The sequence below is a fragment of the Pleurodeles waltl genome, chromosome 1_2, assembly GCF_031143425.1.
Source record: "Pleurodeles waltl isolate 20211129_DDA chromosome 1_2, aPleWal1.hap1.20221129, whole genome shotgun sequence".
NCBI lineage: Eukaryota > Metazoa > Chordata > Amphibia > Caudata > Salamandridae > Pleurodeles > Pleurodeles waltl.
The window spans coordinates 956,289,962-956,308,033 of record NC_090437.1 but is presented as its reverse complement, the minus strand read 5'-3'; the positions used below and the strand labels follow the sequence as shown (position 1 = coordinate 956,308,033).

The following is an 18,072-nucleotide window of genomic DNA, read 5'->3' as shown; positions in this document are numbered from 1 at the left end:
GCCTAGGGGCATCCCAGCATCCCACAGTTTGTCCCGCAACATTGAATCAAAGGCAGGTTTAAGGTCCACAAACACAACGTGAAGGTGCCCCTTCCCAATCACAACAGTCTTCCAAACAATCAGTCAAAAATGAAACCCCTCCTCTAAGGTGCTAGTATATGCCCTAAAGCCAGCTTGCAAGTGGGATAACACACGGTTATCCTCTATCCACATTCAAATCTGTGTGGGGTTATTTCTGCACCTTTCCATGTGCCTGGTATTTCTTCACCATGGGCGATAGCTTTAAAAACTATATTAAGTATGTAGCCCCAAACAGTTGACTCTGAACAATGGAGGTCTCTGGGGATTACATTGAGCACTGGTGCTTTGCCCCTTTTCCTACTACCAATAGCAGCTATATTTTCAGCCATTCTGAAGCTTTCCTTTCCTCTACATCTAGAAGCTTATGCTGTACTTCCCTCTCAGTGTCTGATCCCATTCCCGCCCCCACCCCAGAGAATAAGTTCTAGAAATGCTGTATAAAAAAGTCCTCTTCTTTGACAGTGTACCATACCTCTTTGGACAACACATACCAAAACAACTGGCTCTCTTTCAGTTTTAATACGCTATTTAATTCACACCAGTTATCTTCCTCTCAACATTTCCTGCCATGTGACTGCATTCTATTGTAAGCCCTCCTACTCTCTGCTATGGCAGTACTATTACCACTCTTTACAGCTCAGATCAAAACTGACCTTGCCAACTTACAGTTTTCGTGGTACCACAGCGCATCTTTCTGCCTAGCTGGAATATTTTGACACTGTCTGCAAAAATGTCCCCTGATGGACGTCAGTAAATTAGTGAAGCTGTTCATAATAGTCGAGTTAGCTAACTCAATATTCTCAAGCATGCTTAAAGCTGAAGTTACTTTTTCGTACATACTGCCTAACGACTCCCTATCAGATTCTACAAAAGGCCATTTTACCCTACTGTCATTATTTGATTAAACAATAGGCAGATCCAGAACATTGCAGCAATTAGTCAGATAGGGGATATCAACTAATTTTATAACCAATGCGTGATCACTATCAGATCAATCTATGACTTGCATATCATGTACCTTAGGACACAGGTCCAGCTCAACCATAATATTGAGCGTTTGCCTAGATTGAGTGTTTGCCGTTTTGAATTACAAGCATGTAAACTGTAGGCTAGAGTGAGGGACATAACTTACTGGGCAACCTTTGAGCCTCTCTTAAGAGGAGGAATCTGCAATGTTTGTGTGTCCCTTGCTGCCCCTTCCTCATGAACAAGGTCTTGTATAAAATCTATCAGCTCATACGACACATTAAAGTTTCCAGCTAAAATGAGGTAATGCCCTCTATCCATATTTCCAGGAAAAACGTCAAGGTCAAAAGTGTACCAGAGCCCTGATTCAAACTATTAAAGTGTTTGTAAATATTCATCGGCCTTACTGCAAACTCCCCTCCCAATGATTCAATGTGAAGCCTCAAAATATCAGCTGAATCAATGTTTGATTTGAATTTTGCTAGCCAAACTCGTCTTTACCCAAATTAATAAACCTCCCACTACTTACTGGTGATGATCTAGCCTGGACACTGATATTTGTGAAACCCATCCTAAAAATTGATTGAGTTGCCCAAGTTTCTTGAAATCAACCCATCTATAAACTTACCACCATCCTGGATCGTTCAGTTTGGACCTCAATCCAGCAACATTCCATGAGATCACTTTAAAGTATGGATCATCTTCCTTGATCTGCGGGATAGCTGTGTTAAAGGTGTCTCTATAGCCTTGTTCCTCTCTAATCTACAACTACCCTCTGGCCATGATAGGGGCTTGGCTAGATTCTCTAGCATATGTTGGTCCCCATCATATGTACATCGGGGAGACTGAACTTGGGCCAGCACATCACACTTGGTAGTACCCGTGTCAACCTAAGCCTTCAATGTCCATGAGTGTCTGGAACCTGTTACAAATTATAATTGTGGATTTCGGTTGTTTCATAAACCTGCTTCTGGCAGGACAACATCCAGATTGAGCTACTGGGTTAGGGGGATGAGATGTTTGTAAAGATTTCCCAGGGGCGTGACACCCAAACCATGTCCCACACCTTCCCAATAAAGTTTAATACCATAGTTAATCAGTTCTGTAAGTTTAGGGTATCTACAATTCATCACAACACACTCACCATTTATGTGTTGGGCGATGGGCCAACCCACCCAACACTTCTAACAAACAAAATATCCTTAGAATCAATACTCCTAAAATCAGTTTTTCGTGATAACCAACTGCAGACTTTGTTCTTCAACTGGCCTGTTGACTCCTCATTATTATGACTCAATTAAGGAACATAAGTTAGAATAGCCACATAGGGGCAGCATTCGGGGGGAGGTCCAATGTAACCTGATTAGGGTAAGCTTGCAATCTTGAGGATTTTTTGGTCAGTTCACCGGATACAGAGCTGGAAGCCTTTGTGGTGCCTTTGCGCTGATGCCACTCTTCCAAATCAACAGTTCCCTTTTAATCAGGTTGACCAGATGCAGCGTTACATCCTCTTAGTACACCCTCGTCCTGAGGCTCTCTTGTTCCAATGTCAGGACCCCTTTTGTTGATGGAAGGGGAAATAGCGTTACAGAAGTGGGAAGATGAATGGCCAGCCTGAGAGCCACCCTCTTCAATACCTTCATTCCCCGCCATATCCCGATTTTTAACCCCCTGGACTTTCAAGCTTTCAAATGAATTTCGAACCAATAACACAACATCTTACAATTCACTGAGTCTAGCCAATATTGGGGAAATGCTTGCTGTTAACATAATCTCAAATGTACTAAATATGGAGTCCAAATCCAATTGTGGTCTGAGACCAGGAATTTCAGGGATAGTGATCTTAGCTGCGTTTGGCAACAAAGGTGAGAAGGGCATATGAACCATAGGGATCCATGCATTTGTGTCCCTATTTGCTCTGGTTCTCAGTGTCTTTTTTTTGGCCTATATCCTTAGTTTTCTTTTTCTTTTTTGGTGGAGTCCCATCCACGCTAGTGATCAATGCTTGGGGTGAAGACTGGGAGGCCTGCAAATCTTGAGAATCAACCTCAGCCTCAACCATATAGCCACTTACATTATCATTGTGGAGGGTCCTAAGACACTAGGGGGCTCTATGGGCAGCATAATAGACTCTCCCATCTCCATCGATAGGCAGCATTCTGCCAACGTGATCTCATTGCCAATTACCCTGACAGCATGCACCAAAAAATAATCCAAAGTGGTGCTATTTAGCCCTTAGGAGAGGCTTACATGTTCTCCTGTAACTTCTGCTTCACCATTCCCACCGGATTATCTGTGCTGCTCTCACTTAGTTCTTCAGCAATAAGCACTCACTGGTTACTTGTGACACAGAAAAGCAAAACCAAGGGGGGGGTGGCCCGGTCAAGCCACATCTGGCCATGGATGGGTGCAGATGGGCCTGCTCTTGGCCCGGTCTTCGCCCGGGGAAGTGCCCAGACGCATCCTGTGCTGCAGTGGTGAGAATCGCTTTTCAAGTGCTGCTGGGCCCCTCCTCAGTCGCAAGATGGTACAGCAGGGCCTGCTGGGGGACATAGTCCCAACCCAGCAGGTTGTGGAGAGTGTCAAATGGCGGTGTCAGCGTGTCCTGCGATGCCATGGTTACAAGCCCCTTTCAAGCGCTGTGAGAGCCCTTTTCCTCAGTGGCAAGTTGGTACAGCGGGGCCTGCTGGGGAAGGTAGTCACACTCCAGCAGGTTGCGGAGAGTGTCGCATTGCAGTCTCAGCATCTCCTGTGCTGTGGTGGTGAGAAGCACTTTTCAAGCAGTGCCAGAACCCTCCTCCTCAGTGGCAAGAAAGTATAGCAGGGCCTGTTGGGGGACATAGTCCCACCCCAGCATGTTGTGGAGAGTATCAATTGGCGGTGTCAGCGCATGTAATTGTTTTTTATTTCCTTGGGCAATATCCTGCAATGCCAAACGTTAACTTAAATAATAGTGGATAGGAAAAGGCTGAAATGCGAGTGAAGCAGTTGAAACAAGGTGACTGCCTGGGTGGCTGGCTCTTTAATCTGCATGCATCTTATCATGTGTTAGAACAGCTTCGGAAGTCTCCAGAGTGAATAGGCCGTAAACACTTTAAATTGCCACAGAGCACCATATGCTAAAGTGACACATACATTCCAAAAGATGCTTTCCAATTTAGTTTTTTGCTATTTAATAAATACCAACTCATGCTGCTTCCCAGAAAACTACCAACTAGCTCAGTTATTGGCTCAGCAGCTCACATGCAGTCAACAAACGAGCTGCATGAGAAAGTACAAAGAAGATCAGATGACATCTGACACAGGAAGAAGTAGTTGTGGATGCTCAACTGATTGAAAAACACACGAAAGCGAGCGGCATTCGGAAAATAAACACAATGTAAAGAACATGCTCTTGCGTAAAGCGCTTATTCTGTATGTAAAAAAAAACAACAAACAAGAGTAACCAGTGGAAGGACACTAACAGGTAACCAATCACCAAAAAATGGAAGTTGTACTTTGGCCATCCTCAATGAATTGGCAAAAGCATAACAGAAGAGCAGAAGAGCAGGAAGTGACCTGCTAGCCAATAAAAAGCAAGTAAATTCAAGCAACGTTGGAGCGGATCTGGAATGAACAAATGGGAAGTTCAGGTAATTAAGGGTTGAAGTAGAGACGGGTTTTAAGTCCCTTTAAATATTTTTTTTCTAGAAACAAAAGAGCACTATGCAAGCAAAATCTATAAATAGGACAGACACTAGTGGGGGGTAATGAAAGAATTACTGCAGCATATGTCTGACACTTATCATGGCACAAGACATCATGCAGGAAGGAAGGTTTATATCTGATGCCAAGATTAGATGCTCATGAGATGCAGCAGATATTGCTTCCAGGCCAGTTTGCTCCTTCAGTGGTGTGCTTGTCTTAATGTTTTAGGTTTTCACCCAGAGGTGTAGCAGCACTTCATCACTTTATCATTTGATGGACAGTACCTAATAAGTCCAATTGTTTTAAAATGAGAGCTGTGAAGACATCATTCCACTGCTATGCATAGGAGACTATGGGGGTTATTCTAACTTTGGAGGAGGTGTTAATCCGTCCCAAAAGTGACGGAAAAGTGACGGATTTACCACCAGCCGTATTACGAGTCCATTATATCCTATGGAACTCGTAATACGGCTGGTGGTATATCCGTCACTTTACCGTCACTTTTGGGACGGATTAACACTCCTCCAAAGTTAGAATAACCCCCTATATGACCACACTCACCATTGAGGATGTCTACTTCAACATTCTTGTACTTCCAGATAGTCCAGTACTTGAAATTTGTGGTAAGAAGAAAAATGTTCTCAGTTTAAACGTCTACCTTTTGGGGCTACTACAACCCATGCGTGTTTATAACAAGGTTTAGCTATGGTAGCAGTGCAGCTACATTGCTGCTGAAGTCATGTTTTACCTTGTCCCGATGTCTCGCTGGTAAAAGGGATGAGTCAATCCAATTTTCTTGCGAACACACAACAAACTGTCCTCCTTTCCCATCATTTGGAATTTATATTATTGTCAAAAACTCTCACCTTTTCCCCAGTCAAACCCAAACAATCTTAGGGGCAATTCTTATTTCAGTAATGGGCAATGCCTACCCCAGTCAGGAACGAGTGTTGACATTTCAAAGGTCACTTCCTTTTTACCAGACATCGCATCCTATGATAGTGAGGTTAATAAACAAACTGTTGGGCGAGATAGCAGCATCCATTGGTCTCAAATGCATGGTTGCACATGCACCTGCTGCAGAATGTCTTGCCAAACAATGGTCACATGTAACTGAGGAATGGGGAGTTATAGTGCTGGCACAGCCAAGTGTTAAACACAAACTTCATGGGTGACACAAGAAGAACGTGTTACTGGGCAGGTAATTTCTGGAGCTTCGGCAGCAGGTGACCATTCAGAAGCATCCCTCACAGACTGCAACATCCTCACCACTAAAGGTCAGTATGATGCATAGCTCAGAATAGAAGCAGAAAGTATGTTATTTCCAAGGTTCCCTCCTTTTTAATTTGTTCTATAATTCTTAGGTTATTTAAAAATAATGCAGTAGCCACACCCATACAAACCTCTGTAAATCTAAACGAAATCATACTCTGCAATAGTTTGCAGCACGATTTAGCTGCCATTTTCGTAATTTACTGGGAGGTAAACAATGAGAATTGGAGAAAATGAAATAGACGGATGTGACCTAAAAGTTTCACTAAAGTTGACACTGACATGTTTTCTTGCTTCTTTTTACAGTGATTCATCATTTTTCTACCAAGCAGAGAAGAATACAGGCAATAACAGAAATGTCAAGAGTTCTGAAGCCTGGCGGGCAGATAATGCTTTACGTTTGGGCGATGGAACAAAAAAATAGACGTTTTGAAAAACAAGATGTGTTTGTTCCTTGGAACAGAGCTTTGTTTTCCAGGCATTCTTCTGAAAGCAGCCAGTCAGGAACTAAGGACAACAGTGGGCAGAATGCTAGAGTACAAGATGTATTTTTGCAGCCAGCCATCAATTCAGAACCTATCAACATGCACGACGTCAACCCGGAAGTTCAATCCAACCACTCTCACAACACTGACAACTATAGGCCATCTGAGAACTGCTGCCTGAAAATTTCAGACGAGGAAAATAGATTTTACAGTGCGCTGGGTAGATCTTTTCGGTCGTGGTTTTTTTCCCGATCCCTCGACGAATCTGCCTTGAGGAGACAAATTGAGAAGATGAAACCTTTGAAAAACATAGGAGAGTGGGCAAGCACCACTGTGTCCACCCAACCTGGCAGGCACTGCAGCTTGGATTTGGGGCGTCATGGCTCCTTGTTTAAAGAACAAAGTTCAGACGATGATGAGGTGTTTATGGAAAATAAGGTTCACAAAAAGGCACAGTGGTTACTGGCCGCCGAGAGCATACGAAGTTTAAACGGAAGTCATCGCGCTATAATTAGAAGCAGCGGCGGTAATGTTTCCTTCCAGTGTAAGCCAGTGGAGGACACCTGCGCCCACACCAAGGAAGCAGATACTTCCACTGGAGGTAAAATGTTGAAAAGAACTTCTACCACCGATTCCAACGATTCTATTCTGGATGCAGCTGTGGCAGTTGGAGAAGAGGTGGCCAACATGTTGGACACTAACGCCTTCATGCGCTACTACCATGTTTTTCGGGAGGGCGAACTCTCTTTTCTGCTCCAAGAATGCGTACCAGAACTCGAGATATTAAGTTCGTGCTACGATCACGGAAATTGGTGCATCATTGCACAGAAAAACTAGGACCTTCTTTCCACAGAATGCAGCTACTGTCAGCCATATTGGGGAATCCTTAGAAAATATTGTGCAGCCCATAAAAGGGTTGTTGCATAATAGAATCTAGATTTAGCACTTTAGGGACTGAATTATAATTTTGTGCAGATATGGGCAAAATATAATTTTTATTTCCATACAGTGTTTAGAGTACACATCCTTTGTAAGAAATATCTTTCCTAGTAAGAGTGTTTACAGCACTGGGGTTTACGTGTTCACAATGGTAGACTCGTTCAATTAGAAAATAACATTGGATAAATACATACTTAAATTCTCTGTATGAGATGCCACACAGGTTTATTATTTTAAAATCTGTAGCTAATGCAGTCTCGCGCCCAGGGATGATACCACTCGCGAATGAAATGATCATTATGGTTAAGGTTGCATAAGCACACTTTTCTATTGAGAGATTTGAAACCACTTTTCATTTCCCTTGTTTTCCTAAAACCATTTTCCAACAGTAGATGTACAGAAGCAGATAGTACAGACGTGTTAACGTCAACACGTATAAATATTGGTTTGATATGCAATAAGTAGAGTATTTCTTTATAACAGTTTTACAGTCTCAAACTGCCAATATTCATTAGGAGTTTCGCAAACAGATACATGTTTTCTCAATTTTAAATAGCTAGATGAATTATATTGTGTGCATGGTAACATGCATGAAATTTTACATTTATGCGGATATCGAAGTTTAGAGGCCAATTTAAAGAAAGTACAGAGGTAAAGAGAGTAATTCAAAGGCTACAAAGTATTTCTAAAACTATACTAAGATAGAGAAAAAAGGAGACGAAGAAATATCAGTGTGTGACCCTTAGCACCTTTGCACTTGTGTGTTACCTCCTTCAGCCACATAGAACCCAATTACGAGTTGGACGGTGACAATGATGGGGTAAATCTGCGCCCAAAATTACCATTTCCTTGTGCTATCACCCCTCCAGTACCGTTCACTTGCGTATTTTGACCAAGAATGGAGAATAACTTAGGGGGTCAAACATTACCACGCCTGTGTATGCATGTTTTCTTCCATTATCAGTAAGTTACTGGGCTTTTGGCAAGTGGCTCTGTGCCAAGCTTCTACCGGGATAATTTTAGATAAGTAAAATTTATCAGCTTGTAATTCCATACGTTTTTATCTGGAATGAAATTGCCATCCAACTTGTATCAGCACACACATAAGTGATACCAGGTTTGTCTCAGACATCACTAGCCTGAGAACACATTCTTAAAGCAGTGACAAAACTGAAATATATATATCTTATAATGGTCAATGCATCACATGAGTGGATTTAAAAAAATTATGGGCGGTAAAGTATGAAAACATTACGTAGTAGAAAGAAGTAGTGAACTCTCTCATTTTATTGTATCATAATTAGAAACCTAAATACAAAACATGTTGACATGCTTCATCCTTACTTGCACCATTCAATATATTCAATGTATCCATCAGCTAAATTAGAGCTTGTGAAGGTGGCCTACGTGGCCTGTAGGTTTGTCACAGCAGCTGTTGAAGTTTCTCTGCCTAAGTGGCTGTTATCACCATAGGAGGAGCCACCTAAAGAGTTAAACCTCCAGTGCTCCCTGGTTGGAGGAACATTTGATATGTCCGCATATCCTGTGACACTAACATGCTTCAGAATGTTTGCCAGCATGACATGGACACTCGCTTCACAACCACAGTAATTTAACACCTAGCAAACTGTAAGTAGATGATTGTAATCATCATTTTCATGGGTAGCGACAGCATTTCTTACTCACCTTTGCAAATAATTGTCATAGTTATTTGGGAGCATGCAGAAAACATTGCATAATATGCTCAACAATACTATGTTTGACAGTGTGAGGAACGATATGGAAGACTGGGTGAGTGTTCTAGTGGAGGTGAGTAGAAGCGGGAGGAAAGTCAATGCCCTGCTCTGTATGCATCTGCCCTTGTCACCGGGCTCTTAGTTTGTACATGTAATTTACCTTGGGGGTTGGAGAGCTGAATGTTTGTGGCTATTATTGACTCTCGATTATTTGCAGATCAAATTCACAAAGAATCGCAAGCATACTTCAGCAGATCTATCACAATCATGAATCTATTCTTGTACATCAATGCATCATATTTACCACTTCAGAATTAGAAGCACGTGGAATATTTGATGTGTAAATGTCATGCAAAAGTGCTTCAGTACACAAAACATAATAAATACAGTAAATACGGTAATTTTGCTACACTGACAAATTTCTAAACGCTTAAGTATGTTTTCCATAAAATTATACGCCTCCGGATTTTGTAAAGCTTTATTGAGATTATACGATTTCTTAGAGTATATTTTGCACAAGAAAAAGCCAACTTTGATGTGCAAACTTCTTTATGAACAATGTCTAAAATGAGCACTTTATTGGGGACCGCAAGAGGAGAAAAACGGTATAACACTTGTTATTGGCAACAAATAGAAAGCGCAACAAGTGTGTTATATTAAACCATCATTATGTTCTATTATTTTTATTGTTATTTTATTGTTATTATTATTATTATTATTATTATTATTATTATTATTATTATTGCTATTATTATTGTTGTTGTTTTTAAAAATGTCACCATTGTGATGCAATATGAAACATACAGAAAAGCAATAATTATACTGAAGGTACGTATTCTTGCAAAAACTGCAGGTCTGATTTATAACAATTGTTGAACACCAAAGTACACAATATTCAGAAACTTCACCCTCATGGTCATCCACTCTGTCAAGTGAATCATTAGTATAGCCAGAATGAATTCAGTCAGACTTACACATTGTTAAATATTCATGTAGCATTATTCACAACACTTTTTGTGTGGTAAGCTCGTTTTAGGTGTTCAAAATCTACATGTGGAGGCAGATCATAGATCAACATTCACTGATGCGAGATCAGTAGGCATTTACTTTCAGAGATAGAGCATAGAACTATGGAAACTGACTCTAACAAATTAGAATACAAAACGGGAAGTAAAGAAGGTAAACTGTTGTGGCAAATAGATATGCCAATTTGAAGTACAAAAATGTAGAGGTAAAAAAAGCATTTTTACCACTACTTATGTGAATTGTACATAGACAACCATTAGCCCTTAACCTAACCCTAAACTGTTACTTCCTCTTTAACTCTATCCTTAACTTTCACTTCCCTTACACCAGGTTATCTCTACCATTTTATGGTGTGGTACTTCCTATACGCCACCTGCCATCTCATGCCCCCCCTTTTTCTGCACCTTCTTCTTACACTATCTGTACACCAGCACTTACATCTTTGAGAAGTCTAACCCTTAACTATCCCTTCAATTTAGCCTAACTTCAACCCCATTCCGTACAATAATCCAAATGTTTAGCCTAAACACTAACCCATACTCCAAACCTTACCATAACACCTTCTCTTACACCTTCCCTTAAACCATCTCTTACTCTCACCTAATTTACACTATGTGGGTATTCACAAGCCTTTCTAGTGTGAATTTCCTCATGATTTGTGTTCCTATATGTAGGGCTCATTCAGAGGTTGGCAGTAACAGACAACCCACAAAATAATCATAGCTCGTCCATTCTTGCCGCTAATGGCTTAGCTGCCCAATTTAGCAGTCCTTTGGTAATAGAAGTTCCACTGACTGAAACAATTTAAGTTCCTCCATCAGGTTCACCAAGATCCAGTGCTAGCTAAGCCAAATATGGTGGTTAAGCCATCCCATCAACAGCAATAGACATCCCATCATGTTTTGTTGCAGTTAATACCATTAAAGACTGTAAAGCAAAAGGTCGGAAATTTCAATAAAATGTACATATTGTGTCTCTGAAATGCTGGAAAGCACTCCCAGAAAGGTATATGGATTCTAAACAGTTATGCTCCACTTTGGGGTTCCATATCAAGTGGTGAAAAATTCAGCATTTTGTACAGATTTTGCAGAATTTGCATCAATGGTTCCACCCAAATCACTCCTCCAGTCACAGAGACAGCCAGGTTGATGGCAAACCCTCAGTAGCCACGGCAGCAAACACAAAGTCCAGAGGTTTTGCCACTGCCAGTGTAGCAAAGGGCTTTGATTTGACACAATGGTGGGTTGAAATTCACCAGAAAAAAATCACAAAATCAGCTCATTGTGGCATCAAAAACTGGAAGTACTCTGCAAACCGCGTATCAAAAACTGCAGCTTCAGATTTTAGCTTTTCTTCACATGAAAACAATTCCACGTGTAGGAGAAAGGAATCTATTGTTAAGCTACATCCCGTTTTTCATAACTGTACACCAGCAGTCTTTCCTCAAGCACACAGTTTTTGGTTTAGAGTTAGGCCCTGACATTGAAATGTACAATTGTCATACATTGCTTGCATCAGTTATGATATTTTGGTGAGTTCCCAAAAAATTAGAAACTTTGGAAACATTGTTTGCCTGAATATGTAGCTCATTTCTATCTGTATTAGGTCCCTGACCTTATAAACTAACCTGAACACTGCAAAATAACAACACAATATATACATTTTACTGACAACTTGTGTCCAGGATGTGAGACAGCCATCAAAACAGCTAGATAGACAACGTCTTAATTAAATAAACAAATCAAAGATGCAGGATGTTTCTAAATATGCAAAGACATTATATACTCTCCAAAGCCATTTATGATCATCTAGGTAGACAAAGAGCAGAATAAAGAGGTGGCTCTCTGAGTTGTGGTAAGTAGATACATGATACTCAAAAGGTAAACATCTCCACTATCTACCATCATGAATGTCGATTTACCAAAATGCCAGGGTACCGGAAGTGACATTGTTCACGCTTTGACTTCTAGTGAAATCACAGGGTTGACTCCTTGGCCCATGCTTAGACCACAAAGGGCCTACTAAGTCTGGCCTAGGCTCTCCAGGAGGGGCAACAAGTGGAAACTACAGAAAGTAAACAGAACATTTTGGTTTCTATGCTGCCTTAATGCCACCTGATACTTGAGAGCTGGCATCCCATCTGTGTGATTTGCCAATCAACTTCAGTCTAAATAAATAAATAAAACATGTTTGTGTTTCAGATCTTCATTATAAAACATGCCTGGCAACTCACCAAAGCTAAACCTGTGACTTGCCAAGGCACTTAAGTTAGATGAATAATGAGCAATACGTCAAGTTTCTGTCATATCACAGATTTGAATAATAATAATTGTTTTTTAAGTAACTATACACTCCAAATATCCAAGCTATTACACATTAGAGTTTCAACAGAATAATCACATGTTCAAATGGCATTATAGTATTTTATTATAATCCGAGAGGCCAAAGGCAAGATGATTTAAAAAGCAGGTATGCCTTTCATGAATATTTTGAAATAGTACAAAGGATTTCAGCAAATATGGAAACAACTGCTACAACTCTAGTATTAAAATGCAGATCTCAAAGGTAAAGATTAAACTTTTTGTCTTAGTAAGAATTTCTAAAAGTAATATTTCTGCATCCAGGATAGTCATTTATCTGCACCCTATATCTTATTTCTATAGCTTCTACAACCACTTCCCCTTCAAATTCACCTTGTCAAATACCTTTATCTCTACACCATGTCCTTACCATTTTGATAACCATGTCACTAAATAGAAAAATAGAAGTCATTATTCAGAGAAGGCGTTAGGGTATTGAACAGAGCTAGATTAAGCAAGTGGGTTATAGTAAGGGAAAGGTTCACATTAGTTTATATGTAAATCAGATGCTTAGGGGAAGTGGAATTAGTAGAGTTAAATTAATGAGTAAGCTATTGACCAACACATTGGTGAAGGTAATGAAATATGTGACAGAGCGACCCAGTGTTCCATGTGGGAACTGGGCATATATCAAACAAAGACATAGGACCTGATTTAGATTTCGGTGGATGGGTTACTCTGTTACAACAGACGGATATTCCGTTTGCGGAAATATGAATCCTATAGAAAATAATGGGATTTATATTTTGACGGAAGGGATATCTGTCACTGTTGTGATGGAGTAACCCATCTGCCAAAATCTAAATCAGGCCCATAGTTCCCAACAGAAACATTTGATTATTTTTAAGAAGTTTATTTTTGTCAGCAGTTACGTGACATTCAGGAGAAAAAGGCCTACAAGCAAAGAGAAATACAACATTTATTTTCAAAGACTATTGTTATGTTTTCAATTCTACTAATTGGGACATTGTAGAAGTTAAAAATTGCAAGAGAATGGAGATTAAAATTGTGAAGTTAAAGCAGTGAAGATGGTGCAGTGGTGGATGCTACAACTGAGAAATGGGTGGTCGTCATTCAGTCAGAGTACAAGATAGGCTATCAGTGGCGATTTAAGGTATGAATATACTCCATGGACAATAAAAGTCTGTAAGATGATTGTTGCATGGCCTGGGAAAGTTAGCATTTAAGGTCTGAAGTGGGTTACATTGAAATGCTGGATGCGACTCTGCCTTTAAGATGGTGATTAATGGAATTGAATGAGGTAAAGTTATGACTGAGGTGATGGAGTTGATGTTATTGCAAAATGTATTTTAATTATAGAACAGGAAGTGATAGAAAAGGTGGTTTTGAAAAGGTAAAACCAAATGATGTAGTAGTTGTCAATTTATTAAAAAAAACTATTCATGACTTCTTTTCATAGCGTCTTCAGAAACATTGTATAATGATAATAGAATTATCTGATTGTGTTTGTTGAAGTGAATGTAATGTATGGTAATACTGAAAAATATAATCACCCTATAATCTTCTCTTGGTGAGAAAAAAGGCAATAGTTTCAAAAGCACAAACTGCATATTGTATGATGTGAAATAATTATGACAGTGTTATACATCTGTATCTTTGCATCCATATCATTCAACATTACATTGCTTTGTGTATAATTAACATGCAGTTACTGTTGTTATCAATGAACAATCTAACTATGTTTAGTTAACTATGATCTCTTTTTAAATAATGCTTTTTCGTTACTTTAATGTTTTTTCTGTTATTGCTAATGATGTGCATATGTTTTTATACTCAAGCCAGGATTCTGTTTTTTATTGTTAAGTTAAATATTTATGTTTTCATTTTCAGTCACCATGTTGTGTGAGCTGTGTTGGTAGACTGTGTCTTATTCATTTTCATATAAAGCTGCCAACTCAAATCAACATTTGGAAGTGTTTTTCTTCTGTCTGGATGTTACTTTTACATTATTATGTGCATTGCATACATGGATGTAATGCACTGTGCAGCATATCCTAATGAGTCATTGTTCACAGCCAAGTTACTAAAGACCAACTATAGTATTACATCCACAAGTAAAACATCATACAGACTATGCAAATGATAGTACTGCAGTATGGAAGTAAGCAGGTTTCTGCTGCAACAGAAACTGGCATACAGGGCCTGATAGTAATAGAAAATCCTCTTATTTCCGAAGGAAGCAGTAAATCTAGACCATGGTTCCCAACCTGTGGTCTGGGTACCCCTGAGAGTCTGCAAACCTTTCTCAAGGGGCCCGTGACTGTTTAGAAAATTAAAGCATCTTAACAGATTGGGACCCCAGCTTTCAGTAATGGCTCAGTAGGGGGTCCCCTCATTCGAATAATGATTCACTGGGGGTCCCCAGGTTCCAGTAATGAAAATCAAGGGTCCACAGAAGTCAATAGTTTGGGAACCACAGATCTAGAACAAAATCTTCCAGTAGAGTCTTCTGTAAATTTAGATCCACAGTGCAAAAACCATAAGGGGAAACTGTAAAATTCAATGAAAGAGTTACGTCAGGCTAACATATCGATGCAATGTCTCAATAGATGTGTCACAGCGAAAGCAGTCGCAGCCACAGTGAAGGAAAGTTGTTAAATATTGGTTTTTGGTAGGGGGTGGGCACTCTAGTGCCACATTAAGGGTGCAGGACTTGGGAGCGCACCACTTGGGGGCTAACAATCACTCTAACAGGAACCATCAACAGCAAGCAGATAAGTTGTAGAGTCTCTGGAGCTTGTTGTGTCCCTGTAGTTTATAGAGGAGTACAACCAGCTAGCCCTTGGAGTTACTTTGGTGGTCCTGGGTTCAAATCTCCTTCCCCAGGCAGCATGGCAGCCCTTCCAATAGCAGGGCAGTGCTTCCTCAGAGACTTCCACAGGTCCAGAAGTGATCTGATTTGAGGTCTGAGAGCACTTCTTTTATCCCTGGAGTCAGCCCATGTGTGGGGGTGCTCTCTGTCCCAAACCCACAGCTGGTTCTAGAAAGTTCTTCTCTTTCTCCTGCCATGGCTCCAAACTGTCTGGGGTGACAAAAGATGGGGCACGCCTGGTGTCAGGTTGGAGCTGTACCTAGTCCAAGCGGGACTAGGTACAGCTCAATCCTAATCCATCTTGGCAGAATGTCCACCCTGTCCACACCTAGGCCCCTTTGTCCCACTGTCTGGGAGGAACACACAACAGAAGAGTCATATGACCTAGGCTCCTGGCAGGAAGGGACTGTAGATTTGGGCACAGAAGTGTAAACTTTCTAAAAGTGGCAGTAACTGTAACTTAAAATCCAACTTTACAGGGTTGGATCTAAGCCTTGACCAAGATGGCTACTCTTTAGGCTCGCTCCGTTGCATCTGACTAGTCTACAGCTGTTTCCAGCCTCTGCAACCTGCTGCCAGTGCCCCTAGCTGCCCTTTCACTTCTGCAGATTGGAGAGGCCTTCAGTGGGCCACACAGAACTGCCATGTGATACAACTACTCACCTTGAACCACGCCATCGGAGCAGGATTTCCACATATGGAGACCTCTAGGTGACAGTGCTTCTGACCCTGGTGAGCTGCCTGCTTTTCCAGGTGGGAGGCTGCCTTACTGGAGTCCTTGCTCCTTTTTATAGCTTTTCTCCACGCTGGTTTGGCTGACTTTGTCCATCCCTCCACCTGCTGCTTGATACAGTGGCGGCTCTCAGGTGCTGGTTTTGCTGAAGGGTAAATGTGCCCCTCCTGGTAAGCCATCTGACTTCCACCCTGCCCCACCAGCTTCCTTCTTCATGGGAGCCACTTTCCTACTTCAGCAGCCATCTTGAACTAGGATAAGTGCCCAGACGTCAGCTTCCATTCATCTTGCCCAACGACCCCAGGCTTCAGCTACTACACCTACTGACACACATCCACAAATTTTACAACCCTCACACCAGTTGTAGCCACCTGCCCATTCCTGCCTCATCAGCTCTCCATTTTGGGGGAGCCCTTTCACTGTCCCGGTGGAAAGTTTAAATTGGTGTCCCTGATTCCTGCCTCTCACCATGTCACCATGTCCAGCACTGCTCACATTACTCCAACTTGCAGCCTGCCATTTAACCTATAAAGGTGACCCTCACACATTGCTTCGTTACCTGTATTGCAGAAGGCTATGTCAAAACCCACTATCAAAACTCTATAACATCTTCTCTTTTCAGAGGCACTAGCAGACTAACACTGACCTTTAGTGCAAGCCCCCCCCCACCCACAAAAGAACGAACTACTCTGAATGCGATCATTGCGGAACTAAAATCCATTACGTTGGCTGTGATGATCATGGAGCAGACCATGTGAACGATAGCCATGGAGCTTAAAAGGATTTTACCTTTTTCCAGTCGCAATTAGCTTGCACAGATGCAAAAGTAAATGACCTGGAGGTGAGCATGGAGTCATGGAGTCCTAGGCGTGGGCTCAGAACTTTGGAACCTACAAGGAAGGCTGACAAACCTGGAAGACTGTAGCTGGTGCTACAGCTTCTGCCTCTTTGGGGTACTGGAGCAGGCAGAAGGCCCTGACTCTAAGAAATGACTTATTGCCTGGTTGCCGATCCTCCTGAACATTACCTTCCCCCCACCCCTGGAATTTCAGAGGGTGCATCAGCTAAAAAGGGGCTGAGAACCCACTCATGATAACCCCCACCCAATCGTAGCTTGTTTCCTGTACAACAACCAAGCATGCCAAATTCTTCCAATGTTGCACAGCATGGCTTTTAACCTCCACAATGGCAGGAGAATTAAAGCAGCAGCTGACTACTCCTCTGAAACCACTCTCCTTAGATGGCAGCTACTGACTCTATGCCTGTGACTAAAGACTGAAGGTATATGCAACGGTCTTCTCGACTCAGCAATCATGCTTATTACACTCTATGATGTCACCCATGAGTTATTTGATCGTCCTACCCTTCTAGAGTGGTTCCTAGACACAATGGTGACCTTGTGATGGATATAACTAAGACTCCCCCTTCTGCACCCCATGAAGTGCCCAGCACAGACACTCCACCATCCCTCATGCCTCACATGATTCCCACTGTCCTCCTGAAGATCTTTAAAACCAATGATCCAACTTCTCCAAACCTTGCAGGTGCAGTGGCTATTCCCCTGGTGGCAGGGATAAATCCCGATCTCTGCTAAAACCTCACAGTCTCATCACCTGCACTACCTTTTGACTGTTCAGGTGCGCAGAGAGTCTTATCCTACTCCTTCAGGTCAGGAGTAGCTACCACTCCCCATCTAAAGTTCACCTAACTGCATTCACCAGCACAATCCTACGCTATTGTCTTTACCTCCATTTCTTCCCTCTTTGGCTCCTGACCAGCCACAAGACACGAATCCTTGTTTTGGATTCTTCTAATCAGGCGACTCTTATGTCTGGCTGCTTCCGACCAGCTATGTCATTTTCCAGCTTGGCAGTGCTCTCCCTTAACACTCAGGGACTTAATTATATTATTACATTAAACATAAGAAGGTACTATTCTTCCTGGCTGCTCAGAA

General features: G+C 41.4%; 1 protein-coding gene across 2 annotated transcripts in view; it reads left to right on the top strand.

The window, feature by feature from the left end:
- The window catches only part of TRMT9B (tRNA methyltransferase 9B (putative)), a 157,105-nt gene extending 147,260 nt beyond the window's left edge, over nucleotides 1-9,845 (top strand). The window contains exon 5 of one of the 2 annotated variants that reach the window (XM_069200793.1): nucleotides 6,313-9,845. In XM_069200793.1, the coding sequence (XP_069056894.1) occupies nucleotides 6,313-7,328 (1,016 nt within the window). In that variant the 3' untranslated portion in view covers nucleotides 7,329-9,845. The remainder of the gene's footprint in view (nucleotides 1-6,312) is intronic. The other variant, XM_069200801.1, reaches the window with a different exon arrangement.
- Nucleotides 9,846-18,072: the final 8,227 nt, after the last annotated feature.